Source organism: Vitis vinifera, chromosome 16 (genome assembly GCF_030704535.1).
Source record: "Vitis vinifera cultivar Pinot Noir 40024 chromosome 16, ASM3070453v1".
Classification (NCBI taxonomy): Eukaryota; Viridiplantae; Streptophyta; class Magnoliopsida; order Vitales; family Vitaceae; genus Vitis; species Vitis vinifera.
The window spans coordinates 5,156,376-5,180,577 of NC_081820.1; the positions used below are offsets into that span (position 1 = coordinate 5,156,376).

The window sequence follows — 24,202 nt, forward strand, 5'->3', positions numbered from 1 at the left end:
ATTTTTTGGAACAAGTAGACCTTTTCCATGAAGGACCAACTCATCATTTCTTTCTACTTCTGTTCACTATTTTGGAATTATTATTTCTAATAATAATACAAAAAAATAGAGCATGGATGAATGGTAAAGCACCTTGGAATCTGACAAGAAATTTGACACTTCCTTAAATATTCTAACAGCTGACCAACAAATGAAACGGGGAATGATCTTTCCATGTGGAGAGGGCAAGTCAGTTAATCACCTCAAATTAATTTTTCAATGATGTATAACCTCTAGTCTTTGGTGTTTATTCAATTTTTCTTGGGTTTTTCTAAATTCATTAGGGGAACATTTCCTTGTTGACACCAGAAATTTGTCAAGAACAGGAGGGAAGTACAAAGACCAACACAATGGTAATCATCTTCGTGTTTCTAGAGAGACAGATTGCAGAATATCTGCTGAAAATAAGCTCTTGAAGTTAAAACTAAAACATTTTTTTCTAAAATCTTTGTCTGCGTGGTTGATAGCTCTTTTTGCAGAAGAGAGTTCATAATTTATAGATCTGTCAATAGGATGGAGTCCCATGACCTTGTCTATTGATTTCATCAATTTCCAAGGTTCCTTTTGGAATGTGAAGCTGAGGGAAAGGACATCAAAAAGAAGCAAATAAAAAAGGAAAATTAAAAAAAAATGAAAAAAGAAAAAGGGAAAAGAAAAAAACGAAGTTTGAGCCCAATGAATTTCACTCCATTTATCACATATGATGATCGAAGTCACTCATGGTGTGTTTTACATATTCCTCTTGCCTATAGAGACAAGAAAATGTAAAACCTTATTGACCATTATCCAGTAAAGATCTTTAGGAGATAAGTTATTCTTAGCTCACAGTTGTCTCATTTTATTTTTACTTTCGAACTTTTGTAGCTAGATTTCTGCCTCCTATTTTTTTTCTTTTGTTCCTAGATTTTGAGGATGCATCAATCTCATAGTTTTCTTCAAAGGATTTATGATTTAATACCCAAAAAAAAGGGAAAAAAAAAGAAAGAAAAAAAGAAACGGAAAAACAAAGTAAAATAATGCAAAACTACAAACAAGGAGTGATTCCACTTCCAATTTTTCAAAATAGTTCATCAAGAGGCTTCCTATCCATCAGAACCTGAGAATGAGTCAGAAGAAATGAACATGTACCATTTGCCTTCCCCAGATTACTGACTACAGCATGCAAGTCTGACTCCAGGGTGAGTGGATGTACATGCTTTGCATTTTGAGCTAGATTCTTCGATCTTCTTCGTCTTAGTGGCTTTGAACTGTACATAAAAATGAATTCACCAATTTTCATTCATGGTTTTCTGATTGATCAACTATCAAAAAATAATGCCAAAAGAAAACTTTGCAGTATCAAATCAGGACCAAAACTGTAACCTACCAGAAGGAAAAAGTTTGTTGCTTAGGGTCAACTCCATCTGCAACAATCTGAATATAATGTATCCACACATAAATTTCTAGAACATATATAAACAACTTCCATCATAGAAAATACCACATAATAATTTACATAATTTTGGTTATTTAGACAATAGTATTAACAAAAAAAGAAAAGATATATAATACAAGAAATAAACATTTTTATCACATTGAATGTAGATGACAGTCCAATATGGGGGTTCAGATTGTGCCACAGAATGGAAGATCCACTTTCCATTCCAACATGAACCTTTAAAAAACAGATGCAGAGAAATAAAAGCAGCACCAAGACGTTTCTCCCTCTAGAAGATCGTTAACACCATTAATTGATTGCCAAAATGACGAAACTAAATACATACAAAGAGCATTTAGGTTGTATTGAAAAGAAATAATATACAAAAACATAGAACAAATTACGTAATCCATTCAGCATAATAACTGAATATGAATGATACATCAACAGCCTCCATTGTTTCATTAGTACTGCATTGCTACCCTGTTATATAACAATTCAAACTCTTCATATTCCATAAGATTATTTAACCTCAAGATAACACAACCATTTCCCTCTTCTCCTCCCCTCCCCCCCTCTTACCTTTCCCTTTCCTCTCTTCTCTTCTTCCACCTCTGTAATATTTAACCAAGGAATTCAATTTTTTTAGTCATCTCTCATTCTAAAAGCAAGAGCAAGCCCCATAAAATCTTATATTCCTTGATCTGGCTTAACACAAGGGAAAAGGTAGCTAATCTCCATCTTAAAACTCTCATAAAAAGCCCTAAAACTATGCTAAACCGGTTAATCCTCTCCAGAACCTAGCCTGACACCTTTCCTTAACATCTTCCGCAGCTTCTTATACAACCCAGAATAGCTCTCAGCACAATCACCAGCTCAAGGCTCAAGAGAGAAACACACACACAGAGTGATGGGGGAAAGCCTTTTAAAGTTTATTCAAGGAAGAAAGAGAAGACCTAAGTAAACCTTAAGTAGGATTAATGTTGAGCTATAAATAGAATAGGAGAATTTTTTTTCCTATTATGTTAGTTTCCTATTTCTGTAAATAGATAGGTTTATTAGTTTCCTATTTCTGTAAATAGATAGTTTTATGATTTAGAAATAGGTTAGTTTAGGAATAAATTAGTTTCCTATTATGTCTCTTGTTTCTTATTTCTTCTCTTGTAATCTCCTATATAAACCGTATGTATAGTCAATCTAATAGAAAGAGAACTTATTATTTTTCATCCCATATTTTGTGTCAATTAATATTAATTAGAATTGAATTGGGATTGGTATTTGTTGGAGTCTAATTAGGATTAGCTAGTTGAGTTATAATATAATTAGAATTTGAGTCATGATATGTTATTAGAGTCCTAATAGACTTTGGATGTTATCATTAGAATTAGAATCATAATAGGTTATTAGAGTCCTAATAGACTTTGGATTTCTTAGAGAAGCCTATAAATAGGCTAATCAATGTAAATCAAAGGGATGAATTGAGATGAATAATATTATATTTTCTTTCATTGCAAAGTTGCAACCCTCAATGGTGAGGCTCCATTGATTTTCTTCTAAGTGAGACTCCTAGAAGGCCTTAGTGAGACTCTAAGGTTTTCGATCTTTTCTTCATTGTTTCTTCTTTCTCTCTATTTCTTATCTTATAATTTTCTCTACCATAAAATTTATTCTTTATTCCTCTCTTTACACCCTAAAAAATAAAACCCTAGTCCACCTACCCTTGAGTGTAGGCAACCATCCAAGAGTTGTCCTACATCATAGACTCAATGTGCCTGGTTTTTTTATCAAACCCACATCCAAGAACAATCCTACACCAACCTGAGCAGTAGCAGCTTTTAGCCTTTTAACCAAACTCCTCATTATCTCTACAAAGGGTAAACTCCCAATCTAATGACAATCCTAGAACAACCTGATCTGCAGCAATCACCCACATCCACACCACTGCTAGAGATTCCTCTAGCTGAAAACTTCCATTTAACTCCCAAACCCAAATTGAGAAGTACCAATTCTGCAGAACAGGGGTTGTTTTTCTTTTTTTTTTTTACCTAAGTTGGCCCTACCACTCACTCGCTTCTCCTTACCTTCAATTCTTAAGCATGCATTACACTGCTCAGAATGCTAATTTAACCCAACTGACTAAAAACTTGCCCCAAAACCACTTCATCAAAAAAGAGGTCTTTTTTTTTTTTTTTTTTTTGATAGGAAACGACAAAGAGATATATTGAAAGAAAAAAGAAGTACAAGAGAAGGATGAGAAATCCTCCCACCAAAGAAAACTAAACTACAAGAATACAAAAACAAGAAAGTACACAGTAAACACAAGCTGGCACTCTAGATTAAACCAATCCTTGGGAATTACACACTGCTAACCAGTCAAGTTGTAACACATTAAGGGGAGTCCCCTTAAAAACCTTGGAACAGAAAGCCCAAAGAAAAGCAAGGAAAAAAATAGAATCCCAAAGATACTCCGAATTCCTTGCTTTATCCTCAAAAATCCTCGCGTTTCTTTCCTGTCACACAACCCAAATTAAAGCGATGTTCGCAGCTTGCCACAAAACTATCTTCCTCTTAGATGAACCAAAATCATTAAATTTGATGGACATCATGTCAAAGATGCTCCTCGGGGGGACCCAATCCATCTTAGCTAACTGAAATAATCTGTGCCACAACCCCGTCGTCAAAAAGCAATGTAGGAAAAGATGATCTGCTGATTCCCCATGCTTCATGCACAAAATACAAATATCAGGACTAAGAGCTTTGTAGGGTCTTCTCAATTGTAGCATGTTATTGTATTTACCTTCTTGTGTGCCACTAACCAGACAAAGGAATTCACTTTGAAAGGGACTTGAGAATTCCAAACGAACTTAGAAGGAAAAACCGGAGGAGAACCAGAAAATTGGGATAAGGCTAGAAAGAAATATTTGACTAAAAAAACCCCTGAAGAAGATAAAGGTCAGGATCTGGTATCTGAAACCGAAGGTGATAGATGCAAACCATCAAGTGACCGCATGAGGCCTTCTAAATCTTCTATCTCAGAATCTGAAAGGTTACAGCAAAAATTAAAGTTCCAAGAGAAAGGACGAGTAGAGCCGATAATTGAAGAAATAGGAATATTTTTATCCAAGACTACTCTAAATAGTCTTGGATATTGGGATTCCAAATATTGGTCCCCCCACCACAAATCTTCCCATAATCGAATTCTTTCCTCATTTCCTACCACAAACCGAGTAAACATGGAAAACTCCTGAAAGACTTGTGCAATAGCCTTCCAAGGACAACGATGTGACCATCTGACTAAAGTGTTAGCATCCCAACCATTAGAGTGTGAACCATAAATGCTAAAGATGACCTGATGCCATAGAGCTGAACCCTCTCTAGGGTACCTCCACAACCATTTCCCTAAGAAAGCAAGATTCCTTAGAAAAATCTTCCCAAATCCCAATCCCCTTTTGCCTTTGGATTTCACATTACATCCCAACTAACTAAATGATCGCTTTTACCTTCCCCAATCTCTGACCATAAAAAATCCCTTTGCAACCTCTCAATTTTTGCAGCCACTGAAACAGGTATCTTAAACAAAGAGAGGAAGTAACAGGGCATGTGGGTGAGGCAAGATTGGATAAGAGTTATCCTTCCTCCAAAAGAAAAATAAGTCTTTTGCCACCCATCTAATCTTCTTGAGATTCTCTCAATCACTGGATCTCAAAAGCCACAAGCCTTGGGATTCCCTCCCAAAGGAAGACCCAGATAGAGTATAGGCCAACCAGAACCCTTGCAATCAAGCAACTCAGCCAACCTAGAAAGATGATTCTGATCAAGATTGATGGCATAAATATTACTCTTGTCCAGGTTGACCTTGAGCCCAAAAATATGCCTAAAGCAAAAGACTTGAGAGTCTGCAATTCTTCCTCCCTAGTGTTAGAAAAGAAAATGGTATCATCTGCGAATTGAAAATGGTATCTTCTTCTTATCAGTCCTTTGCTTTCCTTGGACTTAAACCGCACCAAAACCAACAACCCCACCCCCTCCCTCGTATATTGGCCTTTTTCATAACCAAAGTATCAAAATAGCTCCTCACTTGGACACACTTCTCCAATCCCCTTTTAAGTTCAACTCTTAAGTCGCTCATGTTAGGCCCAACAAAAAACCCCCCAAAAACCCAGCCATAGTTCTTTTTTCAGCCCTTGGCCCACTGGAAGATCTATAAAATAATTAAAATTTTGAACCATCAATAACAGACAAACTTTTCCAGCTTACCCAATCAAGTAAACTTCATTCCTTTTTCTTCACACTGTTGCCATATCTAAACTAGGGCATATTTTTTCCATGTAGAACTCAAGAATTTAAAGACCTCAATCTAACAGTGATAATTTCGGGCAAATGTTGTTCCCTCAACCCCCTACCCCATCAATACCCTAGCCAATGTCGGGCACCTCCTTTTCTTTCACATCTTCATTAATTGTATCCACAATCATAGCTCCACCACAAAAGCAGCAGAAGTCCAATTTCTCTGATCACTGTCAACCTCTATTATCAGTTTGGCCATCTCTCCATCTCAACAGCTCCCATACATCAGCTTTCAAAATTTCGTCTGCCATATCCCCTTTTTATTTCCCCTTCTAGCCCAAATCCCATCTGAAACATCAACTCACAATGCACCTTGATTGAAGATCGGGTGGCTCTGCCACCATAACCTACATCAAGGGACAGGAGCCAGGTATGGGTTCAACCTTCCAAATTCAACAGTACAAAGTATTCCCTCTTTCAGAAACAGTAATAACATAAGGCATCTTCCCTGCCTCTTCATCTTCAGCAAAAGAGACAAAACCCATCTCTGAAGTTTTTAAGCAGATGAGCCTTTGATCTTTAACAATCCCCCAAGTCCACACAACCTGCCAATCACCAAGGGCCTTCATTCCCAAGCTAAAACTGCCATAACTGAAGTTTCCCTTTCATGCACATGTTCAGCAAAAACTGTATAACAAATCTCTACCCCGCATATTTGAACGTCCTCATATCAATTTGCAGAAGTTTATTGTTCATAGCTCAACCATGGCATGCTTAGTATTATGAGGCAAACTTTAACAATCATCCATTACAGAACGCTGATAGTACTTCAGTCATTGATTGAGGGGCAAAGATGAGATATTAGTTCTTTTCATAGGTAACTGAATAATTTATTAAAAGCAGGCAAGGTTAAGATGCTGTTATAAGCAGGGTAATTTATTATTTTATGCCTAGCTTAATGGGCATTATGATAAGTTTGGAGAGATGCTTAGATTTGTCATTTGTGTACAGATTGTCAGCTGTATATAAGGTTGTTTCTTTTATAAGCAACTTTTATTCTCCAAATCTTTTTATTCCCAAGCATTTTTTTTGCTGCAGATCTATAAACAAATTATACGAGCGCGCGCGCGCGCACACACACACATCCCTCACTAGAAATTCTTTTATAGATTCTCCTTTTGGAAGTTTTCACCTCATAGCAACATTTTCATGAGGTAAAATTGTTGTAGGGTGGCTGTTCGTGCAAGTACTTCATGGATTTTCATGAGCCCGAGAATTTTTTATTTACTTTTTGTTAGCAATTTCTCTCGGGTTAACGAGCATGAACCCTTTAAAATTACCGAACTTTTTTTTTTCTTTTCTTTTCATCATCCCCAAAACAATAGAAAAATGATATTAAAGAGCAACCTAAAATAGATAAAACAAAAATAGTATATTAAAGAATACTACATACATATGTGTGAATGTGGGGCATCAGAATGAAAAAGTAAATTAAATTAAAACCAAAGCAAGGTGGCTAGTGTATCCAGATTTGAAGCTTAGTCACTTTTTATTTGTATATAAACACACAACCAAACAGAAAAAGTAACTAAGTACCATAAAAAATCCTCCATAAGTACTTTTTATGGTGGAAATATTGTCCTGACCTCGGTTCTCCAAATATCAGTTTTCACAGATACATTTACAGCTTGATACTCTTCAGTTACCTACAAATCCAAGGGTTATATAGTTAAGGATCACAAGAGCTTATTTATCAGAATGCCACTACTGATTCCTGAAGTTTACCAACCCAAAACTCAAAGTTGAATAGATCATGTGATGAGGACAAGTGATATCTCAGACCCTATAAAAGAAATTAAGTAGTTGTAAGTATGAAGCCATAAATTTAGTTATTTAAATTCATGTTCATTAAATACAAAAAAGAAAAAAATGAAAAAAAAGGAAATGCAAATATGCCAAGAGGTGATTTAACCTTGAAGCTTGCACATTTGACCAAGCAGAAGGGACAGGAGAAGTCTTCCGTCACTGCATGGAGAGTATGTATCAGGTCTTTTTTATATTTTAATCAGAAACAAAAGTATTTATTAATATGGATTCCTAAGTACAAGTGAAGGATGAGAAATCCATCCAAAACACAAAGGATGATCAAAAAATGAGGAAAAATTTGACAAGGGCAGCAAGATAGCTATACTGATCATGTATGAAACAAGAAAATGTATATATCAGGTTTATTTCTCAAAGAAAGCACATGTTAGAGAATGCAAGGAGGGAAAGCCAAATCATGTAATGCCACCAGCAAGAATAAAAATTAAAAAACAGATGAAAGTGTTGGTTTTGTAAATCCAGAGACCAATTTCTAGACATGTGTCTCTTGGCAAGTTCCCTTTGCAAATCGGCAGGAAAGAGTATGGTTGAGTAATTTTACTCCTGGGTATAATGTTGAAGCTGCAAAAACAAAGCCATGCATGTGCATTTGAAAACTTTTGGTTCCATTTTCATTCCACACTCTTAGGATGGTAAGTAATTATAGACCTTAGGTTCTAGCTGTTAATATCTGGCCTAAATTTTCTCAAAATAACCCTTGAAACTCTCGGGCGAATCATGCTGGAGAAGCAAACAGTTTGCGAAATCTAGCAGCAAGCCAAAGGCTCAAATTATGTAAACTTGATCAACAGAAATCTCATCTCAACCAACAGGTGAGTAAAGTTTCAAGCTTCCTATTTTGATCTAACTTCTAATCTTGAGATTTTACCAAAAGGGTTTTCCACGTAAAAGATTGCCGATGATGATTAATGGAGTTCGTATTGATTATTTATTACATTAACAAACAGGCCTAAGTAAGTTTTATATGTATTTACCAATGTTGGTTAATCTAGTTCAATATTTCAATTCACAATGAGCTAATTGTTAGGATACAAATATCTGCTATTTTTTATTTCATTGGCCAACAACAGTTCAAAATTAGTAAAACAGGTTTAATGCATATGGATTATAGAATTCAGTTAAACACATTGACCTTAAGTATATTTTAATATATTTACCAAATTGATTAATCAAATTCTATATTTTTATTTGCAAATGATTAACTGCTTGAATATATGAATATCTATTATTTGTGATTTGATCAAACCACAAATTCAAAAATTGTAGAATAAGTTTAATACAAATCTGACTATGAATATTGTTTTATTGGACATAGAACATAGGCAAAAAATTAAGAGTCCTCTAAATCTAGCGAAGGAAATGTTGTTATCTCAAGGTTGCATATGGGAATGGCATTGCATAGATGATAATCACAACAAAGGATTAGAGGCAAAAAAGGATTAGAGGCAGCCTGGGACTTTGCAGCCAGAGAACAAAGGTGTGGAGTGGCTTGCTGAGAAAATTGAAAGTCACAAAAGGGAAGAAATGAATGGGATTTCATAAGAAAAATCAGGATCAAAACAGAATTCATTATCTTGAGTTCACAACCAATAGAAAGCAAAAAATTCCCTTATATCTCAAAAACCTAGAATGGAAGCAAAACAGCCTTTCTATTATTCCTGACAGAGAGAATACAATGGCTGTTTGAAAATTTGACAGAATGTGGAGAAAAAAACAATGTAGTGAAAAAAAAAAAACCCTGAAGAGAACCAACATGGAAAACCAGCCAATCCCATCCTGTATACATCAAGTCAAAAAGGAAATCCTTTCGGGTCATGGTCAAGAGTTGCAATATACCTAAAAGAATATCATGGACATGGGATAGAACACCATTGCAAGACTTAATGGTTGAATGATTGTATCAAAGGAATCATCTCTCCAAGCCCTTTATCTCATTAGTAGAGTGTCTTCTTTATTGAGTAAACTGAAAAAGACATTGTTCTGAGCCAACTAAATGTGCTATGGACAGAATCATATCAGTAGACACCCTGAGAAAACCTTTCCCTACTGCTCATGGAGTGTTTAGTTGTGAGGATTGACAGGTTCTGGTGAAAGTCCGGTTTACCAAAGCTTCGGATCAGGGACAGTACAGGTATTCACACGTGAAAACATGTGGAATCATGATCAATAAGAGTAAGAATTCATATAACTACAGAATTATGGAGTGAGTGGATAGAAGTTGAATATGACTGGCATATAATGGTACTCTCGTACTTCCATGTCTCATAAATATCTTTGGACAGCCTCTTGGAGCCAATCACAAGGCCTCGTCTATGTGGGATGGGGTGGAAGAAAGAATGAGAAGAAGGTTAGCCCTTTGGAAAAGACAATATTTGTCGAAGGGCGGGAGAACTACCCTCATTAAAAGTACTTTGGCCAGCATACCTATTTACCAATTCTCTCTCTTTCGAATGCCCAAGCTAGTAGCAAAAAGGCTCGAAAAATTACAAAGGGACTTTCTTTGGTGAGGGGGAAGCTTGGAAAGGAAAATCCATTTAATCAATTGGGAGGTGGTGTGCACTCAAAAGGAGAAGGGGGGTCTAGGCATTCGGAAGATTGATCTCTTGAACAAGGCCTTGTTAGGCAAATGGATTTGGAGATTTGCCCTTGAAAAAAAAATCCTTTGGAAGAAGGTGATCGGGGTGAAGTATGGCCATGAGGGTTTTGGTTGGAGAACTAATGAGGCTCGTGGAACGTTTGGAGTGGGGGTTTGGAAGGAGATTTTGAAGGACACGAATTGGTGTTGGGATAACATAGGGTTCAAGGGGGGAGAGGGGACTAAGGTCAATTTCTGGACTGATCAGTGGTGTGGTAATGAGGCGCTGTCCCAAACTTTTCCCCAACTATTTGCCTTGGCGGTCCAAAGGAACGCTACAGTCAATGAAATGTGGGATTCTAGCCTTGGTCAAGGAGGTTGGATTATTAGATTCTCCAAAGACTAATGATTGGGAGTTGGATGCTATAGGAGAGCTGTTTCATATGCTGAGGGACTTGAGGATTTCTTCAGAAGAGGACTCAGTGATATGGAAAGGAGGGGGCCACGGTTCTTTTTGGATTAGGGATGCTTATAAGCTATCGGCAGCCCCTAGTGCCATCACCTTCCCGAAAAAGAGCATTTGGGTGGATAAGGTTCCAACCAAAGTTGTTTTTTTTGCTTGGGAGGCCACGTGGGAGAAGATCCTAACTTTGGATAGGCTCCAAAGACGGGGCTGGCACCTTCCTAATCGTTGTTTTTTGTGTGGTTGTGAAGAGGAAAATGTAAATCATATTCTTTTATACTATATAGTGGTCAGGGTCCTCTGAGAGATCGCCCTTGCCTTATTTGGGGCTCATTGGGTGTTCCCAGAGACAGTCAAAGAGGTGTTACTTAGTTGGAGGGGCCCCTTTATGGGGAAAAAGAGGAAAAAGATTTGGAATTCCATCCCATTGTGTATTTTTTGGATGGTATGGAAGGAAAGAAATAGATTAGCCTTTAGGGGGGGCTCTTTAGCTATACAGAAGCTGAAAAATTATTTTGTATGTAATTTGTGAAGTTGGGCTAGGGTGTATATGGGAGAAAAGTCCTCTTCGCTTTTAGGTTTTTTGGAATGGCTTGCCGTTCCTTAAGGGGTGGTGAGGTTTTTGTTCATGTGTTTTTGTTTCTAGGCTGCCGTGTATATTACCTATATGCTTTGTGGCTTTCCGCCCTTTAATATATTTGTGCTCATTTATCAAAAAAATAAATATCTTTGGACAGAAGTCCCATGATTTTTTTCCCCTTTTAGAGGGTTTTCAAGTAAAAATATATTATCTTACTTGACTTATTTTTCTCCATTAAAGTTGCTTGGTTGAGAATATTTCTAGTGAAAACTTATATTTTGGGCATTTGAACAACTTTAGAACAATAAAGAATTAATTCAATATCTAACTTTCAAGTAATTCTTGGTAGAAATTTCAACAAAAACCTACTTACAACCCCACATACCCACAAAGTCCACCCAAGCTAATAACAGTTTAACATGATATCTACTTTTTTGTGGAGATCCAGATCAGTCAACTAGGTGGTTAGAGATGCTCAATTAGTGAAATGTTTATTAGGAGATAGCTACCCTTCTTAATTGTTTTGAAGCTTACGGTGGATGCTTTGTCTATTTTGTTTCTTTCTCGCTAACCTTCATTGGGTCATCCTCTATATATTTCCTGTATCCTAGCATTCATCCACCCTTTTTTTCTAAATAAAAAATAAAAAATGTATTAAGTATGTATAAAAAGTACATGAGAGGGATGAGGGGTCCTCCCCACAATATTCAAGAAATTAAGCAAAGTATGACTGAGCTCCTCCACTATATAAGGAGACCTATACAAAATGGTTTTACTCCACTTAAGGATATACATAGATGTCATATCCACTATTCTGGACTAAACTCACCCTCATTGTTGCCCAAACCCCTTTGATTTACACACCGAATGCCAATTGAGATGAATAACATTGTGAAGAATGCCTTTAAAGGCATTAGAACTGGAGGCTCAGGTAGAAGAATAGAAGTAAAATAGATCTCACATCTCTATCGTCCTCCACTCTCCATGCATAAGATGCACCAATCATAATTAAGGGGTTTGAAAGGCCTTCTCAACTATGGCATGTCATTGGTTGCTTACCTACTTGTGTGCCATTAGCCAAGCAAAGGTTGTAACCTTAGATGAGACTTTAGATTTCCATAAGAATTTGGCTAGAGAGAGAAATTGGATCTGATATGTTGGGCAAAGCTAAAAAGAATAGTTTTACTAAAAATAAGTCTAAAGAGGATAAAGATGAAGCTCTTGAATTTGCGATGGATGGCGACAAGTGCACAAGAGTGAGGACATGAGTATCTCAAGGTTCTCAATTTCCAAATCAGTGAGGTTGGAACAAAAATTAAGGTTTCAAGATATAATGATATTTTTAACCGTGAAAACCCTATAAAGACCTAAAAATCATGAACAAAATTGTTGATTTTCCTACTACAAATCTTCCCAAAAACGAACTCTCACCTCATCACCTATCACAAAGTAAGTGCATGAAGAGAAATCTTCAAATACCTATGCAATAACCTTTCAAGGACATCAATATGACGATCTAACCAGAATGTTGGCATCTCATCTATTAGGATATGTCCAATAAATTCAAAATAACTTGATGCGAAAGGGCAAAATTTTCCTTAAGAAACCTCCAAAGCTAATTTCTAAAGAAAGCACGATTCCCCAAAGAAGTCTTCCTAAAGCCCAAACCTCCAACTCCTCTTGACTACACACTAGGTCCCAATTGATAAGATGTTATAGCAATAACTCGCAAGAGAAAAGAAATTTCCTTTTTTAACACAATTAAAAAGAGATTTTTCTATATGTTACAACAATACCAACCCCTCCTAACTTTATCCACTAGAATAGAATTATAATAGCTAAAAAGTCACTATCAATCACCAAATAACTCGCTAGAGAAAAGTCAATCCTAAGAGTGAAGCCAATTTTTACTGGATGAGCTTATGAAGCTCATGCCAAGGTTTTGTTTGATAGGTAAATAAGAATTGTATTAAGAGAAAGAAAGTATACATGTCGTATACAAAGAACACAAAAGACAAAAAAATGCACAAAGACACAAAAACCCACTACCACGCCCTATAGAGAACCTACCCAATCCACAAATGTATAAACATTCATAAGAGTGAAACACTAACTAAACCTTGGTTTTCTTTAAGATCAATTGAAAAGAATATTTAACTATAAGTCTGAAGTTTTATGCCAAGGATCAATAACAATGCACAGATTGGTACTCCTGCAACACACATTAGTAAACATGACACCAATATTGAAAGGCTATTTAAAAACTAGATAAATCAGTGTCAACAGAATTTGAGCTGTCCTACCAATTAATCAATGCTTTGGCTGTTCAGCCAATTTGACTCTCATCAATAGACAGTTTCCAATCAAGAGTAGTTGATAGTCAATGTGGACCTATGTTGCCTAGATTTAGGTATAAACGTAAGATGCAGGTATATGTCCAGGTATTTGATCCTTTACAACTCAAATTAAAGATATGCCAAAGATGAAGGTATGTCGGCACATGGAAGGCGATGTTGGTCTGATGTAGACTCTAAGTCCTTTGATATTTCTATAGATGTGGTGGGAGGGAAGTTGAGAGGCATTATTGAGGAAAGAGGGAGAGACCTTACAACCTAGATTAGGTTCGGGGATTTGAGTTTACGTTATCTTTTGGAAAGGGTGGAAACTTACCGTAGAGATGAAGTCTTAGCAAGGTGGCATATGTCTTGGAAGGAGGGTGGGAGGAAGTTCAAGCTGGAGCGGCGTTCAAATGGGGCAGGGAGGTTTTTGTTCTGTTTGGTTCTTACAAAGGAGGTGAAAAGGTTTTCATTGATCTTCCTTGAAAGGAGGAGCCATCTTGGGGGATGGTCTATTATGGCGGAGAAGCTTTGTTCTTTAGGAATCGTTCCCTCTTCAGAGATTAAGGGAGCAATCTCCCCTGTTGAGGTGAAGAGTCTTCAAACCGAAGGGACTGTTGTTGGGTCCTTTGCAGAAGTGGTTAGGAAAGACCCAGGGGTGTTTAGGGAAGTTGCTCAACTTCAATTGGAGGGTGAGGTGAAGTGTAGGGAGGAGAAGTTAAGGCAGTGTTTGGTAGGTTGGTTTGAGGAGACATCAGTCCAGCTACCAAATTTTTCTTGGTTGAGAAACTTTGTGATGAGTCTCTGGTCTTTGAAAAGGGGGGTGAAGATCTGAGTCTTCGAGGGAGCCCTACTCTTGTTTGACTTTGAAGATAGCTTTAAGGCAAAGAGGGTGCCCGTTAGAGGGGCAAGAAGGTTCAAGGAGAATTTTCTGCATCTAATAAGATGGCATCCTAAGGTAGGGTGTCTGCGTAAAGGGGGGTCTACTAAGGACCTTTGGGTGAGGGAGCTAAGACTTCCGCTACAACTATGGGGTCAGGAGGTGTTTAAAAAAGTAGGGGACCGTTGTGGGGGTTTTGTCACTGTGGATGAGGACACTACGCTCTTGTCCCATGATCTACTGTAGGCGAGGATTTTGGATAAGTTCGACGTGAGAGTCTTGCACGGTTCTCTACAAGTAGGGTACTCCAGTTTCTCCGTTTAGTTGTGGTGGGAAGCTCCACCTAGTTTTTCAGTGGTGGCTTCAACCAATAGTTGAAATGAGCCTTGCAGTCAAGAGGAAAGAGAAGATGGGAAGGGTGGTTCACACACCGGTGTGAGAGTGGGAAAGGAAAGGCAACCAATGCATGTTGCAGGCAGTGTCGTGTTGCAAACTTTTGGCAGGGATCCTCAGACAAGGGAAGATGTAGTTGTATGTTGGTCAAAAGTTGCAAGGGTAGGGGAAGACCAAGATCAAAGTGAGTGGATCCCCAGTATGCTGGTCAACAGTTGGAGAAGGAGTGATGCATTTGGTGGGAGTCTAGGCCTCTTTCTTTGGATCCCCAGTGGAGGGGTGGGCCTATTGACCACACGTCCCTCCAGACCCAAGGTCGTAATAAGCCAGTTATAGAGGCTCATAAGACAAGGAATAGTGGGTTCAACAGTCAGCTAAGTGGGGATCGGGATCCAAAAGGCCTTGGAGGCCTTATTGGACCTTTTGCTTCTGCAGCCCAAACAGTTTATGGATTCATGAGGGGGGTGGCATTCCTTAAAAGTAGGCCAGACACAGGAAGAGGTTTATTTGGAAAGGAAAAAGGTTTTAAGGAGGAGAGGCAGGCAGTGTTCCTTTGGATGTGGCCAAGGGATCGATGGGTTCGCTACGGCTTCTCGAAGAGGCTGTCTCTTCTACTAAGACCCAAGAGACTGAGTTTAGGAGTTGTGTCAAAGATGAGGTGGAAAGGAAAGTTTTGTTGCAAGCGTCGTGTTCTCATGTGGCACTCACTGATGAAGCCCTCATGGAGGAGGCGAATAGGCATCCTAACTCTCCTAGCTTGGGGCTTTTGGACTCTAGGAGCCGATCGCTTCAAATGTTGCTTCGGGATGGTAAAGTGTTGGAGATGTTTGGAAGTGATTCAAAGGATCCTTCAGGTAAGGAGTTAGCAATTAGGGCTGAGGAGTTGAGACCCTCTAAGGCCTTGGAGCATGCTTGCATCTTGGAAGAAGAGGATCCTATTAGCCTTCCCAGCAAGTTCGTACATTTTTAACAACTTCGTGGGAATGCCAATTGTGAGATTCAAGAAAGAGATTAGCTCCCTTCTGAAGAATTTGGAGGCAAGAAAAGGGCATGGGGTGAAGATCTCAGACAGAAAGAAGAATCATCTCTTAGCATCCTATCTTGAGAGGGAACTACGTAAACTTGAGTATGCAACTAATTACAATAGTTCTCAGTGCGGGATTTGAGAAGGAGATTAGCTCCCCTCTAAAGAATTTGGAGGCAAGAAAAGGGCGTGGGGTGAAGATCTTAAGTAGAAAGAGGAATCATCTCTCAGCATCCTGTCTCTTTTTTTTTTTTTTTATAGATAAACGCAGCATGTATTAACAAGAGGCAAAAAAGTCACAAAGCATACAAGGAGTATACAAGGCGACTAAGGCCTCGCAACCAAAAAAAGATAAACAAAAACTCACCAACCCTTAACTAGAAGCTAACCATTCCAAAAAGCCTATAAGGGAGAGCGGCTCCTCTCCAATATACAGTTTAGCCCAACCCCATAAATTACAAACAAAAGAATTTTTAAGCTTCTGAATTGCTAACACCCCCTCTCCTCCTAAAAGTTAGTCTATTCCTCTCTTTCCAAACCGTCTAAAAAATGTACAATGGAATGTATCTCCAAATCTTTTTCCTTTTTTTCCCCACAAAGGCGCCCCTCCAACTCAATAAAACCTCCTTTACAGTTCATGGAAAAACCTACTGAGCGCCAAACAAACCAAGAACAATATCCCACAGCACTCTGGCCACTGTACAATATATTAGAATATGATTTACCGTTTCTTCTTCGCAACCACATAAGAAACAACAATTAAGAAGCTACCACCCTCTTTTCTGAAGCTTATCAAGAGTAAGCACCTTCCCCCAAGCGGCTTCCCACGCAAAAAACGCAATTTTGGTTGGAACTCTATCCACCCAAACATTACTTTTTGGAAAAACGGCAGCAATGGGGCTTGCCAACAAGCTGTACGCTTTCTTAACACTAAACTGCCCGTTTCTTCCTTTCTTCCAAAAAACCGAGTCTTCCTCCATAGTAATCCTGTGACCCCTCAAAGCAAGAAGCAAATTGTCAACCATGTCCAATTCCCAATCATTAAAGTCCCTAAGAAACCTTAAATTCCAGCCGCTTTGGCCGAAATTCTGGTCCCACATCTCTTCCACTGTGGCATTCTTGTACACAGCCATAGCATAAAGATGCGGGAATCTTTGGGACAGCACTGTACACCCACACCAAAGATCAGTCCAGAATCTGATTTTGGTGCCTTTTCCCACTTTAAACGCCAACTTTTCCCAGCACCAAACAGATTCCTTCGGAATCTCCTTCCAAACCCCTAGTCCAAACGCCCCATTTGCCTTCTTTGTCCTCCAACCAAAATCCTCTTGCCCATACTTTGCCATAAGCACCTGCTTCCAAAGATCCTCCTTAACACAAGCAAGTCTCCATATCCATTTGCAAAGCAAGGCTTTGTTCAAAAGGGCTAGCTTTCTTAAGCCAAGCCCCTCTTTTCCTTATCCGCACAAACCACCTCCCAATTGACTAAGTGGGCTTTCTTTTCCAGATTACTCCCTCCCCACAAAAAATCTCTTTGCAACTTTTCTAACCTCCTTGCCACTATCTTTGGCATGCGGAAAAGGGACATTTGATACAAGGGCATACTAGTCATCGTGGTCTTTATAAGTGTAATTCTCCTACTTTTGGATATATATTGACGTTTCCAAAAGGTCAGTCTCCTCCTCACTCTCTCTTCCACCCCATCCCACACTAAAGAGGCCTTAGTTGGTGCCCCCAATGGCAGCCCCAAGTAGACTGTAGGCAACTGTCCCACCCTACACCCTAGTTCCACTGCCATCTCGTCCACCTCTTCCACCTCCCCAACCGGTAAAATTTCACTTTTGGCCAAATTAATCCTTAACCCTAAAGCAGCTTCAAACCAAAAGAGAATCCAGTTCAAATGCGTTATGTGCTCTTTCTTTGCCTCACAGAAAACGATTGTATCATTAGCAAAGAGTAAGTGTGAAATATTGACAGCTTGTCTTCTACCTCGCCATATGCTACACCCAGAGATAAAACCCCCTTCAACAACCCTCCTAATTAGAGCACTCAACACTTCCATTCCCATAACAAATAGATAGGGGGAAAGAGGATCCCCTTGACGCAACAACTTAGAACTTGGAAAGAACCCGGCTGGTACTCCGTTCACCAAGACTGAAAACTTGGTTGTAGATATACAACTCCACATCCATCCCAACCACTTCGGCCCAAACCCCATTCTTTGCAAAACCTTGAGAGGGAACTATGAAAACTTGAGTGCGCAGTTAATTGCAACAGTTCTTCGTGCACTATCAGATGAAAGGGGAGGAATAGTGGGGGTTCAACACTAGTCTTGTGAGGTTATTGTTTTGTTCAACACTAATCCCTTTTTGTTTCTTCTAAATATTCTTACAAAAATTCACTTTTCAACTAATTCTTATTTTTATCTAATGTGATTATTATTAAGAAAGTTGAAAACCTATCTATCTATCTATCCCATGTGTGTGGGCTGCTCCAAGGGGAATTACAAATATGTTGCTTATCTCTTTCCTAGCTTTTAGGCAAACTCATATAGGGAGGTAATCTCTCTCCCGTAAGTGTGTTGGCTGCTCCATATAGTGCAGGGAATGCTTCAGAGAGTTTTACTTACCCTAGGACTCTTTGGATGTTTGTGACCAAGGAGTTACCAAGAGCTCCTTAAAGCATGTTTTCGAAAGATTGTCACATCTCTCATTACGTTTCTTATGGTTCAAGTTGGAAAGAGTTCCTTTTAGCATTCTTTTGCTAGATTGGAGAATGATTTGTTTTCCATATCTTATTTCATTTTTTAGCTTTCTATTACAAGGACCACTCTCCCCTTTACCCCTTCCTCCCTAATAATTTTCTCGATCCTTATCTCTAACTATATATATATATATATATATATATATATATATATATATATATATATAAACATAGACAGTAATTAATAAAAAGAATAGGAAAAGCCAAATGGCTTGGAGTTGTATGGATACTTTAATTGGATTGCATATGTATGACATGCTACAACCAACAACTTAAAATTTTATTCATGTAGATAATAAATAACATAATAATCAACTAAAAGTGAAAAATATAAAATATTTCACCAAATTAACCTCAAGAAAGAAACCAACACACCTTCGGTTCTTTGCAACTTATTATTGTAGTACCTATAGTTGAAAATGACGTTTCCAGTTCTCAACCTACACAATACAAGCAACAAAATTAAAAGTGCACACCCACATGCACAAATAAAGCATATCAAGACCAATGAGGCACACATAGAAGAGTAAGCATACTAAACACACAAGATTATCTATTTCCAAATAGAAAAGTTCATAAAGTTGGTTTAAATTTGAGCTAAAAAGACTATTTATGACAAAAGTTCATAATAGTAATTTTATTATTATCTTTTAGTCAAATTTCTCATTTTACAATTTCTAATTTGATTAAGAAGAAAATGAGTTGTATGAGTCTATATGAACTTGTGTAGAGTTGCAATTTTAATAAATAGAATTTATTGAGAATGTGGTTGCTATGTGGCTTCTTAAAAGTGTGATTTGCCTTTTCTAATTGTGATTGCCTAGGAGCCTTAGTGCAACTGCCAAAGATCTATTTTTTTCCCTTTTCTTTTCACTCAAGTGTGATTGCTTAAAGAATCTTAGGTGTAATTGCCCAAGAACCCTGGTGTGATTGCCAAGGATCTATCTTTTCTTTTCCCTCCTTTTCTTTTGTCTTCTTTGATCTCTCATTTCATCATACAACAAAGGAATAACTTTTATACAGCAAAAAATTTAATGGTCTTGCATCAAAACATGTTCCAAGTTATTAGTTTATTAGATGGCCATTTGAACTTTATTCATTTATGCAAATGATAGTTTTTTGCGGATGAAAATGTAAAGCCATGCATGTACGACTCATTTTGTTATGAAGTGTGAAAAAAGAAAAGGGGACACTTCAATAAGTCATCAATGTCCCCACAAAGTAATCACAACCACAACCAATAATTATGACTAAGTCTACGCAAGTATCATAAGAAGGAGGCCCCTCACTATCAAGCGATATCTCATATATTAATTTTAGCCTACAATTTCTTTACATTTCTTCGATAGTCTTTTTCCCACACTATTCATCTTTTCCCTTTTTTCTTCCTTTTTGTTAATTTTCTTCTTCCTTGTGGAATTCTATTAGGTTAGTTCTGTTACCTTTTGATCCTACTCTAATGCTTTTTGACACCATTGTCTTTTAATATGGTTCTAAAGGCTAAAATATAGAAACAGTTCTATCATTCCTCTTGACAATGAACGTATATAATACATACAAAGTTAACTTCTCTTAGGCTAAAAGAAGGGAAACATAGCTAACCTATTCTAATTGCATTTGATTTAGGAATACAGAATAGATCTAGACAACCATACAATTTGATAGACAGCTACATGATCAATTTAAGGAAAAAATGAATTAAGAACCATTCCATTAGATATTCCACTACTCCAAGATTAAGCGGATGCAAAGATATTTTGCATTCCCATCTTATCTAAGAATTGATAGACTGTGGAACTTGGTAATCCCTGGGTAAGTTGACCAACTACTTGATTGATGAAATATAGGATGTACACACTTATCCATTGTCCAATTTTTCCTTGATAAAATGTCAGTCCATATACACAAGCTTTGTCATATCATGATGGACTGGATTGGATTGTAGGCTATGTTATGGTTGTTTTATTGTCACAGAATAACATCATAGGTTCTTCAATTATGACATTAAGATCTGTAAGTACTATTTTAAGCTAGAGTAACTCACAAATCCCTTAAACCGAAGCTCTGAATTCAACCTTAGCACTTAATTGTGCCACTATTGATTGCTTCTTGCTCCTTTAGGCGATGAAATTTCCTCCAAATGGAGTATAATACCATATTTTCGATCTTCTATCAACAAGAGAACATGCCTAATGCATCTGTGTGGCTTCTAACTATAGGTCTCCATTGTTTTGAAACATGATTCATTTACCTGGGGCTGCCTTGAAATACCAGAGTATTCTGTACACTCTAAATGAAACTTCAATAGTGAATGGATAAATTGGCTTACTACACTAACCACATATGCAATGTTAGATTTTACCTATGATAGATAAATTAGCTTCAAATGCACCATCCCTTTTCAACCTTTAAAGGTGTTGGTACAAGAAGCCCAAAAGGAGGAATAGAAATGAAGTTAATCCCACACTTATCAAAAAAAAAAAAAATGAAGTTAATCCCACAACATCTCAAAAGGCATAGTGAGACAAGCAATTTATCAAAGGATTTTGCCTATGATAGAACTCCCACAAGATGGTTATCATGTCACATATACTCCTGGGTAGAACCCAATCCATTTTGGTTAAACTAAATAACTTGTGCCAAAGCCCTAATATTAACAGGCAAGGTAGAAAGAAATGGCCATCTTACCACACCACTTATTTGTTCAAAATTCTGTTGTTTGATTATTACCTATGGAGATGCTGGTTTGAAAATCATCCCAACGTCTACTTATCTCTTTGCAAAGATTGCCGCCAAAAGAATCCTGACCAATATCGGAGCACCAACTCCTTACCGTCTCACCATACTCCCCATGATGAACTCTCCTCCAACAGTAATTAAGTTCACAAGAAAATCTCCATAACCATGTCTCAAGCAACGCATTTTTCAACACTAAAAGCCTTCTAACCCCTAAACCTCCTTTGGTCTTTTCTGATCACACTATGCCCAACTTGCCTATATGGATCTTTCCACTAAAAGGCTCATTCTCCCACATAAAATCTCTCTGAATTTCCTCCAACCTGGTTTGCCCTTTCTTTGGGATTATTAAGGAAGACAAAATATATTGGGAGACTAGTGAGCCTACTAACCTTCAAGAGATACAACTTCCAAGAAGTCAATGTTATTTTTATATCTCTCCTGTGCTACATACCAAAATGATGCACATTTGAAAGAGGCCACCAAAGGCAAACCTGAATATTTTTGGAAAAGCTAACTCACTCTACATCCAGAACTTGAGGCCAATTGCTCAACCAACCTCGTAGCCCTATGGAATAAGCTCAGTCTTTTTCATATTTATTTTTAATCCCAAAACAGCTTTAAAATACAATAGCACCCATCTCAAGTATAATAGTTGCTCACTACTAGCTCATAAAATAGAAGAGTCATAACGAAAATAATATGAGAGATCAAAACATCTCCTCCTTCCCTTCCTCCTACCTTAGCTTCCATTAACTATCAGGCTATGTTACATGGGTTCAAGTACATGCGTCGAGTGTTAGTTCCCTTGAATCCTAAAATCTTATATGGCATGGGCATTTTTTTAGTACTTAGATACAACATTAATGAGAATAAATTAACACTAAAATAAGCACAATATGATAAGCATAAGTAATTTATAATATCACATGGCTAATTATTGTTGGAGAACATATTTATTATATCTTTTCTATAAGGTGCTAAGCATTATTTTACTTCAATGTTACCACTAATTGTACAGGAAAAACCTACTGATTATAGGTCTGTTATTTTAATACAATGTTGAGAAAAATCTTTAGGAAAATATTATTAGTAAACTTTGTTTAATTCAAAACTTTAAATATTTTGTATTGATTTTGTAATAAAAATTACCCTAGCCGTTGATAAAATATAATTGCCTTCATCACCGTAATAAAAAAGTAGGGCAGGAGAGAATCTTCTTGTCTCAAGCCTCTCCAACCCTAGAAAAAACCAATTGAAGTCTAATTCACAAACACTAAAAAATGGACTATAGAAATGCAAAATTTAATCTACACAATCCATGTTTGGTTGAAACCCATATTATACCCTATTGAAAAAAGAAAGCCCCAATTCATGTGATCATAAGCTTTTTCTATATCCAATTTTCAAACCAAATACTGTTATTTTGAGCTTTTGATTTTGGAATCCATGGCTTCATTAGTATCAATATAGCATCCAAAATTAGCTTGGCTTAAATAAAAGCATTTTGGGAATTTGATACAACTTTGCTAATAAATTATAACCTTTTTTAGCCTGTTTGTCAATACTCCCACCAAAAGATTGTACACCTTATCCACTAAATTAATAGGCCAAAGGTCCTTGATATCCACCAGCCTTCCCTTTATAGGGATTAAGACCAAGCTAAATGCATGAAGGCTTCTCCAAAACAAACCAAAGTAATGAAATTCATGGAAAAAGCTCATCAACTCATATCTTAATGTTTCCAAAGCCCATAGGCTTGAGAATTTTAATCTCTCCTGTAAGAGCCTCCAATGCCTCCTCTTCAATGAAAACTCCATCCAATACCCTATTGTCCACCTCATCTACCTGCTTGAAACTAGCCCCTTCTAAACCAAGTCATCTAACCTGTAAATCCAAGTTCAATTGCCATAAGAAATTGGCTATCCCTCCCACAACTTGGTCCCTTTGAAAGATAAGAGTCACCTACTTTCGATTTGCTTCTTCAATTCTTATGTACTAGTATGTGGATTTTTTAAGGTGGCAAGGGAGAGAGGTGACGAGCTTAAAAAAAAAGAAAAAAAAGAAAATCTGGGAACATAATGAAAGGAACTGGCTACAACTAACTAGAGACTTAGAGACCACCTTTCTTAGCCTATTGGCTAAAACCTCACTTGTACAGACCCCCCAACAAACTTATAGGCCTAAAATCCCTTAAATCTCCAGCACCCGCTTTTTTTGGGATTAAAACCAGAAAGGTTGCATTTAGGCTTTTAACAAAGTTACAGTGTTCATAGAATTCGTTGAAAAATCTCATCACATCATCCTTCACAAAGTCCCAAGAAAACTACCAGAATGCCATAGAGAAATTGTCAGGCTCTGGTGCTTTGTCCCCACTACACCCCAACAAAGCACCAAACACCTCTTCTGTGAATGGCACCTTCAAAGCTAAAGCGTCCAGAGTCTCAAACTGCAGCCCAAATAAAGGACACCAATACCCCAGATTGGACAGCAAAGACCGAAAGGCTCTAACCACCCCTTCCTTGATTTCATTCTCCTCCGAAAACCAAACACCATTAATCTTAATTTTGTCCATTTTATTCCTCCTTCTGCGTGCATTGGCCATCTTGTGAAAGAATCTCGTATTTCTGTCACCCTCTTTCAGTCACACTTCCCTAGTTTTTTGCCGCCAAGAGATCTCTTCTAGCAGAACCCATTTTTTATATTCTTCCCTCGCTTCTTTTCTAGCTTCCAACTCCTCCAAAGACAGGGTGCTAGTCTTTTCCTTAGCATCTTAATAGCCCACCTGATTCAAAGCCAAATCCTTCCCGGCTTCAACCCTGCCA

At 37.6% G+C, this 24,202-nt stretch overlaps 1 protein-coding gene across 3 annotated transcripts in view; it reads right to left on the minus strand.

Moving 5' to 3' along the window:
- Positions 1 to 24,202, minus strand: part of LOC100252876 (polycomb group protein EMBRYONIC FLOWER 2) — a 67,770-nt gene that overhangs the window by 13,938 nt on the left and 29,630 nt on the right. For 2 of the 3 annotated variants that reach the window (XM_010663942.3, XM_010663944.3), the window contains 6 exons: positions 19,017 to 19,081; positions 7,716 to 7,768; positions 7,533 to 7,586; positions 7,390 to 7,449; positions 1,406 to 1,452; positions 1,168 to 1,286 (listed from right to left, as the gene is read on the minus strand). In XM_010663942.3, coding sequence (XP_010662244.1) covers positions 1,168 to 1,286; positions 1,406 to 1,452; positions 7,390 to 7,449; positions 7,533 to 7,586; positions 7,716 to 7,768; positions 19,017 to 19,081 — 398 coding nt within the window. The remainder of the gene's footprint in view (positions 1 to 1,167; positions 1,287 to 1,405; positions 1,453 to 7,389; positions 7,450 to 7,532; positions 7,587 to 7,715; positions 7,769 to 19,016; positions 19,082 to 24,202) is intronic. The other variant, XM_010663945.3, reaches the window with a different exon arrangement.